At 44.1% G+C, this 18,269-nt stretch overlaps 1 protein-coding gene across 1 annotated transcript; it reads right to left on the bottom strand.

Moving 5' to 3' along the window:
• Positions 1 to 1,091: 1,091 nt before the first annotated feature.
• On the bottom strand, positions 1,092 to 10,107 carry LOC108116099 (muscle segmentation homeobox). Its single transcript, XM_017227820.2, is given in 3 exon segments — positions 1,092 to 1,897; positions 1,899 to 2,194; positions 8,664 to 10,107. Coding segments are annotated over 3 exon segments (1,533 nt in total). The 5' UTR covers positions 9,859 to 10,107; the 3' UTR covers positions 1,092 to 1,855.
• Positions 10,108 to 18,269: the final 8,162 nt, after the last annotated feature.

The following is an 18,269-nucleotide window of genomic DNA, read 5'->3' as shown; positions in this document are numbered from 1 at the left end:
GTTTTAATTCCAGGCGATAAGGAGCGCTCGGAGCCGCTGCTATTGACGCTCGGCCAACTGTCAACAACAAATAAAGAAAATGAAAAAAAAAAATAAAACGTATTCGGTATTGAACCCGCCTGACACTCGACAAATCGCGCAGGAATAAAAATTATAATGCAAACAATTTGATAATCACTCAATTGCAATCTTAATTCGCCGATTGCCACTATAACCTCTCGCTATATACATATATTTTGTCGAATGAAGAGCGAGTTGATAGCAATACGTATACGCCATGTGGGCCAGCTGAGCTGGCTCGGCAACCGATTGCCTGATTAATTAAATATTAATTGCCAGCCGATAAGGATGCTCCATCGCTTCTCCCATCATACACGATCGTCTCTGGTGATATGGAATCCACCGGGTGATTCTCGAGAGCCGCTAATGAGTTACGATGAATTTGTGAAGTGTCCATGACCATCGCCTGAACTTAGTTTATATTAGTTTGTTTCATTGGCTGTGACGGTGCCAGCGGGATTGTTCCAATTTCACGCGAATATTGATTGCTGCTAGTAGTTTCGTAACCTGCTAGTATTTCCTGGAGAATTTCCCTTTATCAATTCGCCGCGGTAATTGTTTTTCACTATTTTCCATTCCCATTCTCGATTCGAAATGGTTTCGCAATGCCAGCATATTACAGCATATGGCAGCTATGTTATGTAATCAGTCCGTTGAAAATAACACTTTTAGTTCTAGTCAAAACAAAATATTGTTTTCCTGGCATTTTATGAGGTTGTATAGAACGGAAAGCATCCACTTAGTCAGCATAAGCCTCAATGAGATACTTTGTTGTAAAGAAAATAAAGTTGTTAATAGAGTTTCTTCTCCTTCTAAGAAACTAATAGATATAGGAGTTTTCTTATCAGTAAAAGTATTTAAATACTCTTAGAATAATTTTTTAGCTATGGTGAAATCATTAACTGACTCACAACTTGTAGATTAAGTTATAAAAATAATCTTGTTTCCTTTGAAAAACGTTTCACCACCCATAAATAAAATAACAACAATTAGTATAAATTTTTTTTTGTATAATTATATATTTTTTTCAATGATTTTTGCATGATTTTTGTTGCGCTCTTTTAGCTTGTTTTTGTATTATTTTTTCACATTTTGTCTTCAATGATTTATGATTAAACAACTACAGAGGATTAACGCTATATGGTATTCATAATATATAGTATGCAGTATGAACTATATGTATAGGTCTGTGGTATTATCGTAAAGTACTTTAACGGCATAGTTATAGCTTTAGATTAGTTTAGTTTAGATGCTTAGAAGTATTTTTTAAATACACGATCGATCCATTAGCTAGACTGACTTACTCCTACCTTGCAAAATACAATACAATCTGAAATCTGAAATCTGAATTTAGTTAATCTTCTTTTTACGCTTATTGACTTGAGTTGGGCAAATAAATTACGTTCAATTACGCTTTGTCAACTGATTACACGAAACAAACGAACGAAGGTTCTTCCTTTTCATAATAATTGATTGGGTTTACTTGCTAGTTTTATGTACAATTAGGAAACATATTTCTGCTTTTGCTCTCGCTATATACAAGATCCGATCGGCTAGATCGGGTGCTTCTCTCGACTCCTTATACCTATTTACAGGGCGTGCATTTGAAACAACATTTGGAAGTATCGTAACGTAAAATGCGCTAACATCACAGCAAAATTTTGGGGGTTTCCGCTCGAGGACCGGCGCCAGCGGCTATTTGGTTACCAGGATGAGGATGATGATGGGGACTATGGCTCATTGGGCGTTGGTGGCGCACCTGATGGCTATCGTGGCCCACCAACTGGGCCGCCACTTATCCCAGGTGCATCAGACTCGGGTGGAAGTACCCGGCCATTGGCCCACTGGGCGCCCGGCGCTCCCCTACCCAAGGCCGCCATCTTGATCTTCTCGATCTCCGCCTCCTGCAGGCGCTTGGCCTTGGCCCTTCGGTTCTGGAACCAGATCTTCACTTGGGTCTCCGTCAGCCGGAGCGACGAGGAGAACTCCGCCCGCTCGGCGATGCTCAGGTACTGCTTCTCCCGGAACTTCTTCTCCAGCGAGAGCAGCTGCTGTGTTGTGAAGGGAGTGCGGGGCTTCCGGTTGGGCTTGTGTTTCCGCAAGTTGCACTTGATCCGAGGGGGTTCGTTGGCATCTGGAAAATAGATAGAAAAAGTCTTGATTAGTTATCTGTTTGACTGATTGTCCCTTTTGGGAAGATTCTCAATAAACTTTGGTAAAGTGATTTACTAATCTAAAGCTAAAATCTCTTTAGAAACACTTTACTTGAGTTTTTCTTAAAGGGGCCCCCACTGTACCATTAAACATGCAAAGTCGAGCAGCTTGCTGAATGAAATGTGCTGTCAACTGCCGCTGTCCTTGGCCTTGTCAATTTGGCTAAAAGCGGCAACGGCAGCAGCGGCAACAATATACGGTAATTACTCCTTTAAGTGGCCAATAAATTTGCTGTCTAAACTATTTGTCAGACAAAGCAGCAGCAGTAGCGACGGGAAATGCATTCCCCGAGTGAATCCCCTCCCGAATGGCCAGCCTCCTCCTCTTACAGCTCGCAGCTTGCCCCCACCAATATCTCAGTTCGATTCTCTGCACAGCAAAACAATTTTAATTTGGGCATTTTGTTTTGGCAAACAAAGGCACCAGGAGAAGGAAAAGACAAAAAAAAAAGGAAAATACAAAGCAAAAAGAAACGTGCAGGCCTTATAAAGACGGCCGATCCGTGGAGAAGGGGGCCTGCAGCAGCAGCTGTTGCAAGCTGCAAGTTGCGAGTTGCATGCCGGGAGTGTTGTTAATGAAAGTAATGAGCTTGCCATCGGGGCTGCGCCAAAACCACAAAGATGCAAATGGCATTTTAAAGATGCAGTCAGTCCGGGTCAGATCTCCATGGCCAATCCCCCGGCCCCGACTCCTCCCGAGATCCACACATCTTCCTCAAAGGCACGCGTAATTTATTGGGCATTTTGTTTTCAGGGAGAACACAGGCAGCCCTCGAATCAAAATAAAGACAAATGCAAATGATATGCAGCGCTTTAATTTTACGCATAATTGCACAAATTGAAATTGCCGAGTGACAAACGTGGCCAAGTTGCATGCTTTTGTAATTGCTTTTTCTGCTCTGCAGATGGCCAACGATGCATTAAACAACAATAACAGAAGGGCTGACTATGAATATGTCAAAATAATATATATATAATGTACAAAAAGTGATGTGAAAACAACTCATTTGAAGAAAATATAGAAGAAATAGTTTTAAAATGAAATCCAGTTGCCTAAATCCTTAAGATTCATCCTCAAATGTAGTTCTCTTTCTGTGTAATTCCTATTCCCTACCTATCTCAAGCTAAAACTTCGATCTGTTCACACACATTTCTTTAATGTTATGTTTTCGATAAACAAATAAATGTCGCTCGGGCAGCCAGAAGACCATAAAGATCCAACTCTCGATGGAATCAAAACTAATAATCAAGTTAGCTTACAGGGGAACCCGAACTGACTGGCTAACTGGCTGACTGGCTCATTAAGTAATTAGTGCGACATGCCGGAGTTATGTTAATGCCCCGGCCTTATCGATATGGCCGATATGCATATAATTTCACTTATTTGTGAGCCACAGTTTCTGGACTGCTGCAGGTCGTAAAAGCCTCTCGGATGGCCCCTAACAAGGTGAAACTAAATGTGAACACTCCCGATAAAGCCACCAGAATCGGATGATTCCCGACTTTATAATGAAGATGCTGGGCTGCATTCACAAAATTTGTAACAGACTCCGCGACGCGGCCTCTATAAATATAAATATAAATATATATAAACATATATAGATATATATAGTTCGCCTCGATTTCTTAGTCAGCTGGCATTCCGTGTGAAGTTTTGATTTTGTTTTGTCTTGTTTGGTATTTTGTTGTCGCTCTTGTCGTATTGGCCATAAATTAGTTGCCAAATTAGCATATAAACGAGGCGGTCAAACTTTTACAGCCCTTTTTGGCTTTTGTCACAGGTTGGTCTTTTGGCTTTAACGATTTCTTCTTTACAATAATATTTATACACGGCCTGGGTTTAATATTGATCTGCAATTTATGGACGCAACTTGGTTGTAAGTTGCTTGTAGTTTCTTTATTTATATTTACCAAAATATTTATTAAAAAATAAATCCCTGCACAGATTTCCATTATTTATATGCCGTATCTCGCTGCAATCTTGCCTGCTTTTCGTTTCAGTTTGCTTTACATTTATTTCAAAATTAATTGCTCATTTGTCGCTAAATTGCTGGAATGGGGTTTCCATTGCAAGTGAGCTGGATTTTCCCGGCCCCCACTGCCGCTGCCCCGCCCACCGAATGCCTTTGGCCTGTTGCAAAACCTGCGGAAAAACTCAAGACCCCAGGGGGAGCGAGAGAGACGCACGTTGAAACCAAAGTGCGAGACTTGTTTTCGCCTTTTTGCTCTTTTATAGGCATTGTTGCTGCTGCTGCTGCTGTTGCTGCTGCTGCTGCGATGTTGCTGCTGGGGCAATACGTCGCCAGCATCGCCATTGCCAGCGCAAATACATGCCACAAACGCCAATTGTGACATTTAGCCTATGTTTGTAATGGATTTTCAATTAATTTGAGTTCTCCGGTGTATTGTAGACGAGACGTCGTATAAGAGCATCGTGCAACAACAGCAACAGCAGCAGCAACAGCAACAGCAAATGAGACAGGCAACAAGCAATTGTGAAATTTACGCGTATCGTTTGGAGCAGCAGCAATACCCATACCAAATATCCAAAGCAATCGCTTTATATAGCCGACGGTGACAACGCTCGATTGATTTGCGGTGCAAATTGCTGGCAATTAATTCTTCATTAAAGCGTTTTCGCATAGCACCATCCAGCGATCGAGCCAGCCAGCGAGTGGAGCAGCGTTTTTGCAGTGAAAACCGTTGGGCAATATGGTCCGAGGATTGGAATGGATGTGCAAAACAAATGGCCAGATCGCTGGCCGGATGGCTAATGCAATTACACGCTTACGGTCAAAACGGCAACCGCTTTGGGACCTCAGGCCGATTTCATAATGAGGGATTTTAATTAGCTCCAAATAGGTGTTTACCGGCTAAATGAATGATTAAGCTGCTAATTAAAAGGGAATGTCCTGGGCGAAAGGAGTTGAGATAATTATTAACTTTGCCCAAGGCCCTAACACCGGTTAAACGAGTCAATTAATTAGCCAGGAGCGTGTTAATAACCAGTTGGCTTAGATAAGTTTACACAGGAGAGAAATGTGTCTTAAGAATGAGAATATTAAGGTTTAAGGGAAAGAAAAGATTATAAAACCAGGATTAACACTAATAATCAGGGTTACCATTAAGCTGATAACATCTAAACTCATTTAATGCAAAGATAGTATGTAATAGCTATACATTTCTCTCAGTGCACTTGCACTGCCCACTGGCAACTCTTTGGAAATCTTGTCACATTGCGTGCTGGCCATATATCTATTTAGACTGTTTTGCAATGAAGTTCGCTGCCTCTGGGCAAGATAAGAGTGCTCAGATAGCCCGTGGGTTGGGCTGCCTCTTATGACAGGTTCCAAATGCTATTTAATTACTCAGGTGCACAGCAGCAGCAACACCAACAGCAGCAACGACAACGGCAGCAACATCAGCAGGCACAGCAGCAACATCCAACAGCAAGCAGCTCAAATTAGTTGAACTACCAATTGTCTACAAATATTTAGCAAATGTTTTCTCAACTTCACAGATACACACACATACACCTTGCAGTGGCAGCCCCTCTTTAACACCCCCATGCCCCTCATGCTTAGCCCATGCCATCACCAGTACCATTACGATCACCATCACCATCAACCTCACATCACCTTCTCTTTGTCTGGCTTGGTAATTTAATGCAAATAAATTTTATTTACCAAAACATACATCAAAATGTCTGCGCCGCCACACGCCCCCTGCTCAGCCCCCTGAGCCCCAACCGCCCCCTCAGGCCATGTCCGTGCGTTGCATGTGTGTATTTAGTACAGCTTATGCACGTTAGATGGCGTGCAGAATGCAAATATTATTTTAGCTTTTGACTCTCTCGGCTTGGAGCCTTGCAAATGGTGTTAAAACGCATGCAAACGGCCTCCTTAGCCCCTCCATCTCGGCCCCCCCGCTCTTAACACTCAACCGCTGCCACTGGTCTTCTTTAACCCTCTTCTCGCCTTTCGCCAACCAGCAGCCGTCTGTCAACGTTTAAATTGCTGCCGGGGCTGTTGAAAATTGCGTGTTTCGGGTGGGCGTTGCTGACATGCCACACCCACCGTTTTGGCCAGGTTTTCTCCCCATCTCTCTCTCACGCTCTTGGCAATAAAAAGTTGTATATGTGTTTGTTTTCCTCTATGTATTTATGCAATGACTCCCAAGTTGTTGCTCGTTTGTTCAGCTTGAAAATTAATTTCTATAATGGCTGCCAAGAATTGCAGCTGCAATGCGTGGTGGTTGGATAAGAGGGGCCAGCGAGGGGTTAAAAGGGTGACGGAAAGGGGCAGAAAAAATGGGTGGCATGTGCACTATACGTGACTTGACTGCGCTTGCAATTAGTTAAATTATGAAGGCACAAAAGGGAATTCCGCATATTGCAACACGAAAATGTTAATCAAATGGGCCACGGAAAAGGAGGAAACTCAAGACCACCTTCAACGTGTGTGTTTTCCCTTAGCCTAATCGGAGGTAGTTTAACTTAATAGTCCATGAAAGAGCCGACAAACGGTAGCCCTGAGATACGATACAACCTCTATCTGCAGTTCGTAAAGGCACTAAGTACCTAACACTTGACATAATGCCGCAAAGATAGCGGCGCAGGTCAGAAGGAAGCCCGCTGGAAAACAGGGGATCATCAGTCGACAAAAGACAGCAACCTGCTGCGCTAATGAGACACGCTGAATACAGGAACCAGAAACTGAAACTGAAACCGAAGACAGAAAAACAGCTGCCAAATGAAACGAAATGAAGTTGTTCGACTGTATTTTATACACATGCAGCGGTTGACAGCTAAATGACAAAATAAGCGGCAAATGTTTGGAATAGTTTATTCATCTCGGCCTGTCTGCATGGCCTCTTTATGGGGAGGTACAAAAGATAGCTCAAGTGGCTGATGAAGGCCAGGGAATTGATGGGCCACATCGAGATTGATTTATTTCGATTTTTCAAGTTCTTTAGCAGCCCTATCATTGAGTATCTCACATTGCTAACTGCCAGCTATGATGTAAGTTGGTTTCGAAATATGAAAATGGGAAATCCATAACCTAAGACTCCCGCTTTTCCAGCAAACCGACAGCTTTATAAAACAATGCCTTGGGCGGGCACAAAAAACCAAAAACACACAAAAACAGGAACAATAGTTGCTGGCCTGCATATAAAAAGCAAATTTACACTTTTTTACCTTTGCCGATTTTTTTGCAACGCCCTTCCTTGAGTTTTTTTTCGAGGACTTGAGCAACTTTAAAAAGCGGAAACGCAAAGTTCGCGATGGCCGAGTAAAGTTCACATGTCAGTCCGGCATCAAAGTGTGACTTGGCGAGTGTTTTCCTTGGGTTTCCCTACGGTTTTCCCTGCAGCTTTTTTGTCCAGGAAATGCAGGCAAAGTGTGAACTGTGCATGCAGATAGAGATCGCCCAGTTAACCCGCCAGACTCGCTTCAATTAGTCTGGCCAGTCGGTTAGACAGTCCGGTTTTTATGCGTTTATTATTAGATTTTCGGACGATAGAAGGGGGCTGGCTGTCAGACCGGAAAACACCGAAAAACGGCGGTGGTCACCGAGTGCAATGAATAATCAGACGTGTCCAATTGAGTCAAATCAAAACCGACGCGACGCTCCATCCACTATCATCCTCCTCCTCGTCATCATCATCATCATCATCATCATCAAATAATGGGCCCAGCAATCAGGCATATTTCATTGTTTTATTTAAGGCCCCGCAATAATTGCCACGCACTTTGACTACAAAAACTGCAGTCACGATCATATTCATTTCATCGCCATGATGACGATGATGACGACGTGGTGGCCATGATGGAGCACCCGCAGTTCGAGTTCGTCGGGAGGAGAATCACCATCGCCAATTAAGGCGAGGGGCAGCAGTTAATTGAATTAAAATGCGACACAAAATGGTGTAGATAAAGTTGCCACCGCGAATGGGACATAAAACAATGGGGGTGGCGTAAAGAGAGTACCCAGCGAATTCCTCCATTAAATAAATCGTTTTCGAATACGTCTCTCTGGCTGGTTGCTAATGGGGAATTTGCTCTTTACCGCAATTTACGAAATTCTATTGTTCGCAGGTTAAAACAATATTTAAATTAATATTCGGCAGAGCGAAGAGTAAATATATTTTAATGTTCTTTTTACATCCAGACTTTCCTTTCTGATACTTTTCACGAATACACGACCAAGGTAATCCTTTAACCTAACCCAACTCTGCCTTTGCCTTCAAAACTCCTTAGTATCCCCTTCTATATACAAACTAAGCACTTGTAAAAGATAAGGTTTATCATTTCCTCTATAGGAAGTACAAAAACAAGGCCTCAACAAAACCCTACTTAGCAAAGGTAAAATACTAGAAAACGACACTTACCTCCACCGAATCCTGCTCCCGGAAACATTCCCGGGGGTCCGAAGGGCGCCATTTGTCTGGCTCCTGGCCACGGAACTCCGGCTCCCATTCCCGTCCAGGCCACAGCCGCGGCGGCCAAAGCACTGAAGGGAGTCGGCCGGATGGGCACATGACCGGAGGCCAGGGCCGCCGGCGAAAGTATCGTAGAGGGCATGTGCGAGCCCGGCGGCGGTCCATGTGGAGATTCCATTAGCTTGCCACTGCCATCCAGGCCATCGGGTGTAGATCGCGGCGAGTCGTCCGCATTCATGTCCTCGATATCCACAATGGAGTCCTCTTCCTCGTCATGATCGCCATCATGATCCGCCATCAACTCCTCATCGTACTCCAATTCCGAGTCCGTGTGACTGCCCAAAGGCGAATGACGTTCGTTTTTGGCGGGAATGGAGGCTACGTTTCCTTGAGAGCCCTGTCCCGATCCCAAAGGCGTGGAACTGGGCGTGGAGCTCGTGGAGGCGGGTGGAGAATTGGCCCGGGCATCGGCTTGCTGTTGCTGCTGCCTCAGTTGGGCGGCCATCGCCTGGTGTTGGGCATGTGCCGCTGCTGCCGCGTGGGCGGCCTGCAGCAAGTGGGCGTGGTGCGCCACAGCGGCGGGATGGAAGGTGTTGGCGGGAACTTGGGCGGCCGGAGTCGCCGGCGGAGGCGGTGTGCTGCTGGCCTGAGAAATGGGTGACGTAGCCGCCGAACTGGTGAGGTTTTGGGGTCCATCCGCCGGCTGATTCGATGGCGTTCTGGGCCTTGTATCCGCCAGCAGAGAGGCCACGCTAAAGTTGCTCAGTCGGGAGGTGGTCTTGTGGAGATGATGGGCCGGCGGATGCACTGCAGCCAGCTGGAGGGCCGCTTGTTGCTGCTGTTGCTGCTGCTGCTGTTGCTGCTGGTGTTGATGGTGCTGCTGCAGCAGATGTTGCTGGTGGGCCAGCAGCAGTGCCGACGGCGAGGTGGGACTGGCCAGGGGATTTAGGCCGGCCGGGTGATTGGGACTCAGGTTGGTGATGTTGCTGCTGGTCATGTTGCTGCCGCTCATGTTGCTGCTGCTGCTGCTGTTGCTGCTGCTGATGTTGCCCGCGGGTGTGTTGCTGCTTGGCGGCACCGTGGGGCTGGTCATCGTCTGGCGCAGACCTGTAACTGTCATGCTCGCTGGGCTGAGCTTTAACATAAAGCCTTTTTCGATAGTTTGTTTGGCTTTTCCTCGAAAAACTTTGCTTTTAATCCGTCAGTTTAGTGTTTCATTGAGACATGTCCCGATGTTAATTTGTTTTGATTATCGCTTAATTAATGCGCTCGTTCATCACACGCGTTAAGATCCAACACACACACACTGTCACACACGCGGCGTTTGATATTTTCCAGAGATATATGTGTTTAAATCTTCCAGAGAGAGAGACACGTCCTCTTGAGATCACGTCTGTTCTGCGACTGAAACTATAGTCGCGATTTCGGATGCACCGCTGCCTCGGACACAGATACTCACCAATACTGAGGCACCCGACAGATTGGTGGTGGAAAACCGGCTGTGCAAAGTCTGCCTCTCTTTCTCTCCCGTGCCATACGCCCTGTGGTACGACACCATTTTTATTGGTTTCGAGACTAGCTCGCTCTCTTTCTTTTTTATTCCGTGAGTTTTGTGTTTCTCCACTTTTCAGACTTTTGTACCGCCTTCTTTTCTCTTTCGCTCTCGCTTCAGTGTGGTGAGTTTCGAAGACTCTTTCACTAGAAGGAGATGGTAGGCTAGCCCCTAGAGTACGGCCATCCCGCTCGCACGCCTAATTATTATTGAATAATTCAATCTTCAAAGCGTTTTTCCACTTTTTTCGAGCTGCTGCGCGTATTAGCATTTTATAACAAGCAGCGGCGGCAAACGCTCGTCCATTTCCACTTTGGTTTTCTGGCTTTTCCTCGCCCTCGCGTTTTCCCTCTCTATCTTTTACGACTTCATTTGCCCAAATTGCCGTGATTTTTTAAGCTTTATATATGCAATCTATATACATAGACTTGAGGGTTCTGAATTTAATTGGTACTCCTCTACATATCCTCGGCGAACATAAACAATATAATAAATAATAAGCCCATCATTATCAGGACCCGAAAATCGTCAAACGACAGGCGGAGTAGCGTTATCGCAAAGCTGCCATCTCGGCCAGGAAATTATGTTTTTTCTTCCTTTCTGCTCCGCCTCAGAAGATAAGCCATAAAAATCGTATCGGGCCACATAAATCGAGAGTCCCTGGAACCTGGAACCCTGGCCAAATCAATCACATTCATATAAATGTGAAATATTCAGGATTATATAGAATTTCATCATCCTCCATAAATTGCATAAGAGCGAGAGAGAAAGAGAAGAAGAGCCCTCTCTCCTTCCCACTCTGTTTATAATTTTCCCTCTACAAATTAAACTCATTTTAAGGATTATTATGTGAAATTGTTGGCTTGAAAAGTTTTGCCAGACATTGTTCGGCTACTCCTTTGTTTTCCCCGCCTCGAAGGACCAACTTGGGGAAATGGGAAAGTGGATTGTGTGAATGGTTGGGGGGTTTCCCTTGGCTTTTCGGGCGGCAAGTCGGTGAAAGGATTTTAATGGCAATTGCCAGTGGGGGGAAATAAAGAGCTCAATTAGAACAGTTGACGAATGACTGTGTGGTTGCCTTAATTAGTTGCAAACGATCTTATATGTGGCACGTTTCGGGGGCTTAAAACTAACGGATCTGATATGATTACAGAATTTTTATCAAATTAAATTATCAAAGATATCTCTGATCTAAGAGCACCTTAACATTCTCTGTCATTATTTTTAATTCAACTTAAAAGAAAACCCCCGCCATAAACCCATTTATAAACTTCACACATTTCCCAGCCATTCAATTAACACTTGATATATCTCTTGGCTCTTTTCCAATGCCCCTTCGCTGATTAAACTCATTTCCCACTTCCCAAACTTGAGCACTTCATTATGCGAGGCCCAGCAACTCGGCTTTCTTTTCAATTAAACATTTCGAAATGGCAGCTAAACGCGCTGCGATGCGATGCCCCTCAGCTCATTAATATCATTGTCTGCGTCTCATTTTCTAGACTTTTGTGCCGTTGGCATAAACAATTATAGCCAATTACAAATATTAATTTCTCAGGCCAAGCACGTCGAGCGTTTCTTTTATTTTCCCCTACTTAACCACCATCATTATTCATTGCGCTTTGAAATACGCAAATGAGAGCCGAAAAAAAAGAGATACAAAAACGAGGCGCAAATTAATTTTTCAATAAACATCATAAGTAAGCTCCAGCCCACTTCGCACCCCCCTATTTGACCAAGAAGTCGAGATGAAACGAAACCGGCCAAAGCAGCAGCAAGTCGGCCAATAACAAGAGCACCAACAAAGGTCCACGCTTCGGCCAAGTTGGTCAATTGATAAATGGCCGCCGATTTGGTTGCGTGCAGTGATGACGGCTATGCTGGTAGTTTACAAAAACTAGCTAAAACTAGGAGAGAAAAAATCTTATTAAATAATTTGTGTCATTAAATAAATAAGATAAATGAATAAATGAAGAGTTCTTGTGATCATTGGAAGGAAATCTAACTCTTTCGAAGTAAATTTATTGAACTTCCCATTTAGCATCTATACGAGTAAATCTAAGAAAATAAATAGGTAAGAGTGAGAATAATTTTTTATATCATAATTCCAAACTAGCCAGATCTGGCTACTTAAGCCCCAACTAGACACCACTAAGTGCGTGGATCGAAAAGAGCAAGTCGCTTTTTTTTCTCGTTCCCTCCTCCCCCGGACGTATGTAAATGTTTTGATAGTTTTTCATAATTTTTCGAATTTATATTTCCCGCCGACCGATTCCAGTTTGATTTTAGAAGCTATGGCGTAGAAGGAGGGGTATAGTTAGCCATAATTGAGTGGGCGTGTGTGCATGTGGGTGTTGCATATTTATGTTGCCACTCGGGCTTCGTGTGCTTTTTTGTCCGGCAATTAAATGAGAATTTGGTGTTTTATTGTGCAATTAATTCAGAATTGGATTGTATAATTGTCTGTATCCGAGAGTGAGCAATTACCGAGTCAGAAAATTGATTATGATGCGAGTTTATTTATTTTTTTAAACTTATCTATCATGCTAAAATTTAAAATTTAAATTTAAGTAACTTCTTTAATTGAATAATTTTTGGATGCCAAGCCACCCTTTTCCAACGATAATTAGCAGCTCCACGAACTTAATCCCATGCCTAAACTTTTCAAAGGACCTCTAAATGACGCTAATTTCATAGCGACCCAGCAGAGGGCGGCACAGCGCCAGGACAACCAGCCAAGCGGCGCATAATCAAAATTTCATTATCCTTGCGATGCGTTAAATCGCTTAAACAGGCCGAAAAAGCAAAAGAGCCAAAGAGCCACCCACCCCATGGCTGAATCAACCTTTCCGACCAACAAACAGTTGACATGTTGACAGTTCAGAAATTTCCGAACGACGAAGGACAGCGGCGAGGACGAGGCTGTTGCGAAACTCTCTGCTCAATAAACGTTATTGCAGAGGACGAGATGAGAATGAGAATGGGAATGGGAATGGTTGGGGATGCTTTTTGAGGGGTTGTTTGGCGAGTAAATAAACCATCCCCCTTGCAAGGTCCTGCGGTTGTCAGTCAGTCATTTAGTCACAGCGGCTGTTGTGGCAATTGCGGCTGCCTCACACACACACTAACACAGAGGCTATGTGGTACATACACACACACACACACACTACTAAACGATGGGGTGTTGATGATGGCGCACAACGCTCGTTTATTGAATTACATCCGCATGGCTGAGCATTTAACGAGCTCTCGGGTGTCGTTTTGCTGATGGCGTAAATGTTTGGCAAACAACAAGCAAATAAATAAAGTTCTGATTTGGCACTGATTGCCTTCGTTGGGTGGATTCGGTGGGTGGTTGATTGACAGCGCTGTCCTGCTCGCTTTTCATTTTTTATTTTCAGCCACTTTGCTTATGGGAAATAATGGCACAGCCAGAAAATAATTACCCAGAATAGATCACTACTTGGCTGTTAATATCATGTACAAAATCGATCTTTAATATATAAATTAAGAGTTAGAACATATATAGATATCTTAACACCACTTTATTTGATCACCAACTACATATTTCCATAGGGAAACCCATTTCCTACTCAGTGACTTACCATAAACTCATGAAATGGTTAATTTATTGAGAACATAACAAATTCCAATTAATAGTTTTATTTACAAGCAATATTTTTCCCTGTGCACGTCTAAAAAAAGCTGGTCGTGCGTCCCGAAACTCGTTTATGATTATTATTTTTTGCTGCCATTTTTATTAATTCATTTTGTATTTACTCTATTTATTCTATTTATTCCATTGGAAGCGGTGTGCACCGCATTATTCCCACCCTAGACAGGTTCTTATCTTCATTGCCGGCATTATGTGAGATAAGCGCAGGACGACGACGACCGACGACGTTGGCAAACAACAGGGAGAACTCCACCCAACTCGGAATTATCCACCCACCCTGAGCGCCCAACGGTTGGCCCATAAAAATGTAAATCAAATAAATTTACCTAATATCAAATTTCCCCTTCAGCTGGCAAGCTAACAAGGCAGTAGCTCCCTTCTCTTCCTCTAGAATTTTTGCCGTTGCCAGGACTTTACACCCTCTTGTCAGCCTGCCCCCCTTGCCATTTTCCTTTTCCCTCCCCGACCAGCAGCAGCAGCATCATCATCATCATTCACGCTCATCCTTTATCCGCTCGTTTAACAATCGTTTAATAATTTAGCCTGGTAAATAACACTAGCACTAACACTCCAATCCCGACCCGGCCCACAAGTCTTGCCTTCGGGCCTGGGATCGGAACGGTGCGATGTTGGCTTTTCTCTGCTCTGTGGGCTACGCGTTTTTCTTAGCTTGGGCACTGTGGGAAATCTGTGGGTCTTACATAGGAAATAAAAGTATATTTTCATGAAAAAGTACTAAGATTGGAAACCTATTTTGGAATGTCATTATTTTACCTATCCTCATCGCAGTCTTCTAACTTTAAATTCTTGTTTAAGCATCTGTCTGAAACCTGAAAGATCTATAACATGTGATAAATTCCCCTTCCTTTCCGCTTTTTTATATTCAGTAAAGTCTTAAAATCCTTTCAGAATATTTGTAATCCTCTTAGCAAATGTTTGGGAATAAATTCGAGTTCATTCTATTGATTTTCATCATTCTGGGAAGCCCATGGTGACCTGCCTCTCCGCGTGGGCGCCTTATCCTTTGCAGCATATTAGCTACTATCATGCGCCAAACCGCAACCCCCTGTACACCACCCACTCCCCCTGCATTTTCCACCCGACAGGCAATCCAAATACCCACTGAGCTGGTGGCTGCTGGTTGGTGAAAAAGATGGCTGGGAGGATACTTGGCTCGAGTCATTTAGCCATTTAACTTTGGCTTAATTCAATTTGCAATTTTTCAAAAGCCTCGGGCTTGGTTTTTGGTTTCGGTTTCGGCCTCCAGCCTCCAGCTGGGGATGCTGAGCTGGGTGAGTTGGGATTTTCCGGGAGGTTGGGGGCCATGGAGAGCATACGGTTTTCAAGCGTTTTTATGGCTTTCTGCCTTTTGGGGGTTGACTTTTGTAATTTCAGCCGGCTGCTTCCTGGCGCAGGATGTGCGGTTCTGTCGCCTTTTATGTGCCACCATCTCTCCGCCTTCCTCCCTCCCAGCGCATATATTTACTCACATCCCGGGGGTTTTTGGATGTGCAAAGTCACCCCTGACTCTTTGGGCCCTTGGCTTTATTTGTCGTCGCTTGGCTAATGAATTTTGATTGTTTTTCGCGTGGGAGGACGATCACAGCGACGACGACGACGACGACGACTCTTTGCTCCATAAATGGCCGACTTGTCGGCTTGCCTTTGTGCCGCTTAATTACAACTTAATTGCGCTTTATGCGTACAAATTTCCAGCTTCCTTTGAGGCTAACTCTCTGGCCAAATCCGAGAGAACCGAAACTCGGGCAGCTAAAATCAAATTAGCTAAATGTATTTATCTTGTCAATTTGCAGACGCGATTGCAAACTGCATTGACAATCACACGATCCCATGTCCCGGCAAACGGACAGTGCAGTTCATTAGGCCCGGCCTCAACTTGAAGTTGAAGTTGAAAAGTTGCTAAAATGTTTACAAGTCACTTTGCGGCGATACGAGTCCGCTCGCATATCCATATCCCTGTGCTCGCCTTCAGAAGCTCCCAAACTGTGGATGGACAAACGCTCTTACTGTTCTCCATGACCAAGATGTGCACAGAGAGAAAATTATAGAGCTATAAATTACAAATTAAAATGATTATTTTTAAATAAGAAAGAAAGGATCTCTGGTTAAGAGAAGGTCTATTATATCTATGAGGACTATTCGAAGTTTTGGATATATAGTCACTAAACCAAAACCTAAAAGTCATTTCTTCCCCTGTACAGGTTTTAGGTTCCAAGTCACAGAGCCCGTCTGGGCCATATCAATTGTTTGTTTGCCTTAGATCTCTGGCTCCTTGGCCCGGCACATTTGTTTGTCAACTGCGTTGGCCGTTCATGGTCGCTGGCTTTCGGTGGCTTTCTGCTTTGCACTGATTGCACTTTGCACAAGGATTCCGATTCCGATTCTCCCGGCCAGAAGGCAGTAGCCAGGCAATACCTGGATCTAAATCTGAGCCTGAAGCTGAGGCTTCTCGCGCGACGCACATAAAGTGTCATTCCGTAGCTGCTAATTGACATCGCACACAGCCGCCAGCGTTTCAGAGTTCCTGTGCCATTTGTATCTGAAGTCGACTCTCCTGGCCGGACTGGGTTCCCAAATGAAAGCTGAAGCTGGACACTGGCCACTGAACAGTGGACAGTGGACACCGGAGCTGAAGCTGAAGCTGCTCAATTGTTCTCGTAGCCCGAAGGCCCATTGATGCGATTTGAATGCGCGCGCGGCGCGTTTTTGATACCCTTTCTGCAAGGAGTTCCTTGCCAGGAAAGGGAGTCACTATTTGAGGGAAAAAGATTGTTTCAAAGTCTTGGTTATAGCTTTAGATTTTGTATTAGTGAAACATACTGAAAGGTTACCTTAACTTATCATTTACTTTTCTATTCTGGTCAGAGGATATTATTATTATTTCTGTTCTATAAGATACATCTATCTGCTTGTTCTCATAAAACCACCCATATTCTTTCTTGGAAAATATCAAAATTTATTCTCATCCTTATAAACTTTCTTCAACTCAAAGTGAAAGTTTATCCCTCAAAAAACCTCCCAAAGTTAGAGCATTTCTAGTTCCAACATCTTCTTCTGATTTTCTCCCCATTTAGATAGAGTTTATTTATAGAGCCCGGTAGCTGGTGCCGTGGCACACACACTCAAAGTGTCGCAGTTAATTGGCAAATGTGAGTCAAAGTTTATAGAAAATCTGCCACAACAATTGGCGCGCGTTGCCGCTTTGAAGTCATAATAGATGTAGCCAGCTTCTGAATAGAGGGGGTATACCTATATACACACACAGACATATATCTCTCAAGAGAAGTGCCGACTGGCCAGGAGACACCTGACAAAGCCGGACCTCTACTATATCTTTTTCTTCGGGCTTATTTGCATGGCAAATGTTGACGCTTGGTAGTTGGAACGTCCCAGCCGATGAGCAAACAAATCATAAATACTCCGAATGCTGGACGATGATGGGTGATGTGTGATGGGTGATGGGACCAGGTCCAGGTCCAGGTCGAAGCGAAGCCGACTTCTCCATGTTTGGCAAAGTAATTGAGTAAGTGGCGGCGGTGGCGGTGGCGGTGGCGGCGGCTGACTTGTCATACCCATTAGCATTTGTTTGCCGAGGTGCGGATCTGAGCGCAGAAGCCGAAAGTCATGCGGCGGAACACAAATGCCACATTAATTGTTTCAAGTTGTTGTCGTCGACTCCAGTCGACTTCGACGTCGTCGTCAGCGGTTGCTCTGCAAATATTTGCGATCATTTTCAAGTGGCAAGATTATGACGCATTCACGCCAGATCGGAAAGGAAAGAGTGGTAATTACACTGAGAAGATAATGTTAGGTTTTCCATTTTGTAAAGCGAAGAATGTATAGTCTAAGATGCTAGTTAAATTGTACAATATTCTCTTTACTTAATGTTTGTTCCTGTCAGGGAAAATCTATATATTCTTGAGACAAAACTGATCTCTTTTTCTTAGTGTAACCCAAGCCAGAGTTGGCCTGATCGAACGATATTTGCACTTAGCCCGGCCTGGTCCACTTGTGTGTTCCAGTTTCAGTTTCCAGCTTCAGCTGCAGTTATTAATTGGTATTTAAAGTGAAGAATAATGTTAGCTCAAACAAAAGGACACACCACAAGCACTTGAATCCTGCCGTTCGCCCAGCGTCTCGGCTCATCCATCACTTGGCATCACCCACAGCGTCTCGAGTACCGACTGCAGGTAGGGTGTCCCTGGCCCTCTAGGCCAAATCTCCGGACAGCTGGATACCCTTTCCAGTTGGCCATCTCAAGTGCACACTTGAGCGGATAAAGGAGACGGGAGGCGGCCCAGGAACC

This window comes from Drosophila eugracilis, unplaced genomic scaffold (assembly GCF_018153835.1).
Source record: "Drosophila eugracilis isolate 14026-0451.02 unplaced genomic scaffold, ASM1815383v1 contig_616, whole genome shotgun sequence".
Lineage (NCBI taxonomy): Eukaryota > Metazoa > Arthropoda > Insecta > Diptera > Drosophilidae > Drosophila > Drosophila eugracilis.
Note: the sequence above shows the minus strand (reverse complement) of the source record. Positions and strands in the feature narration are given on the sequence as shown.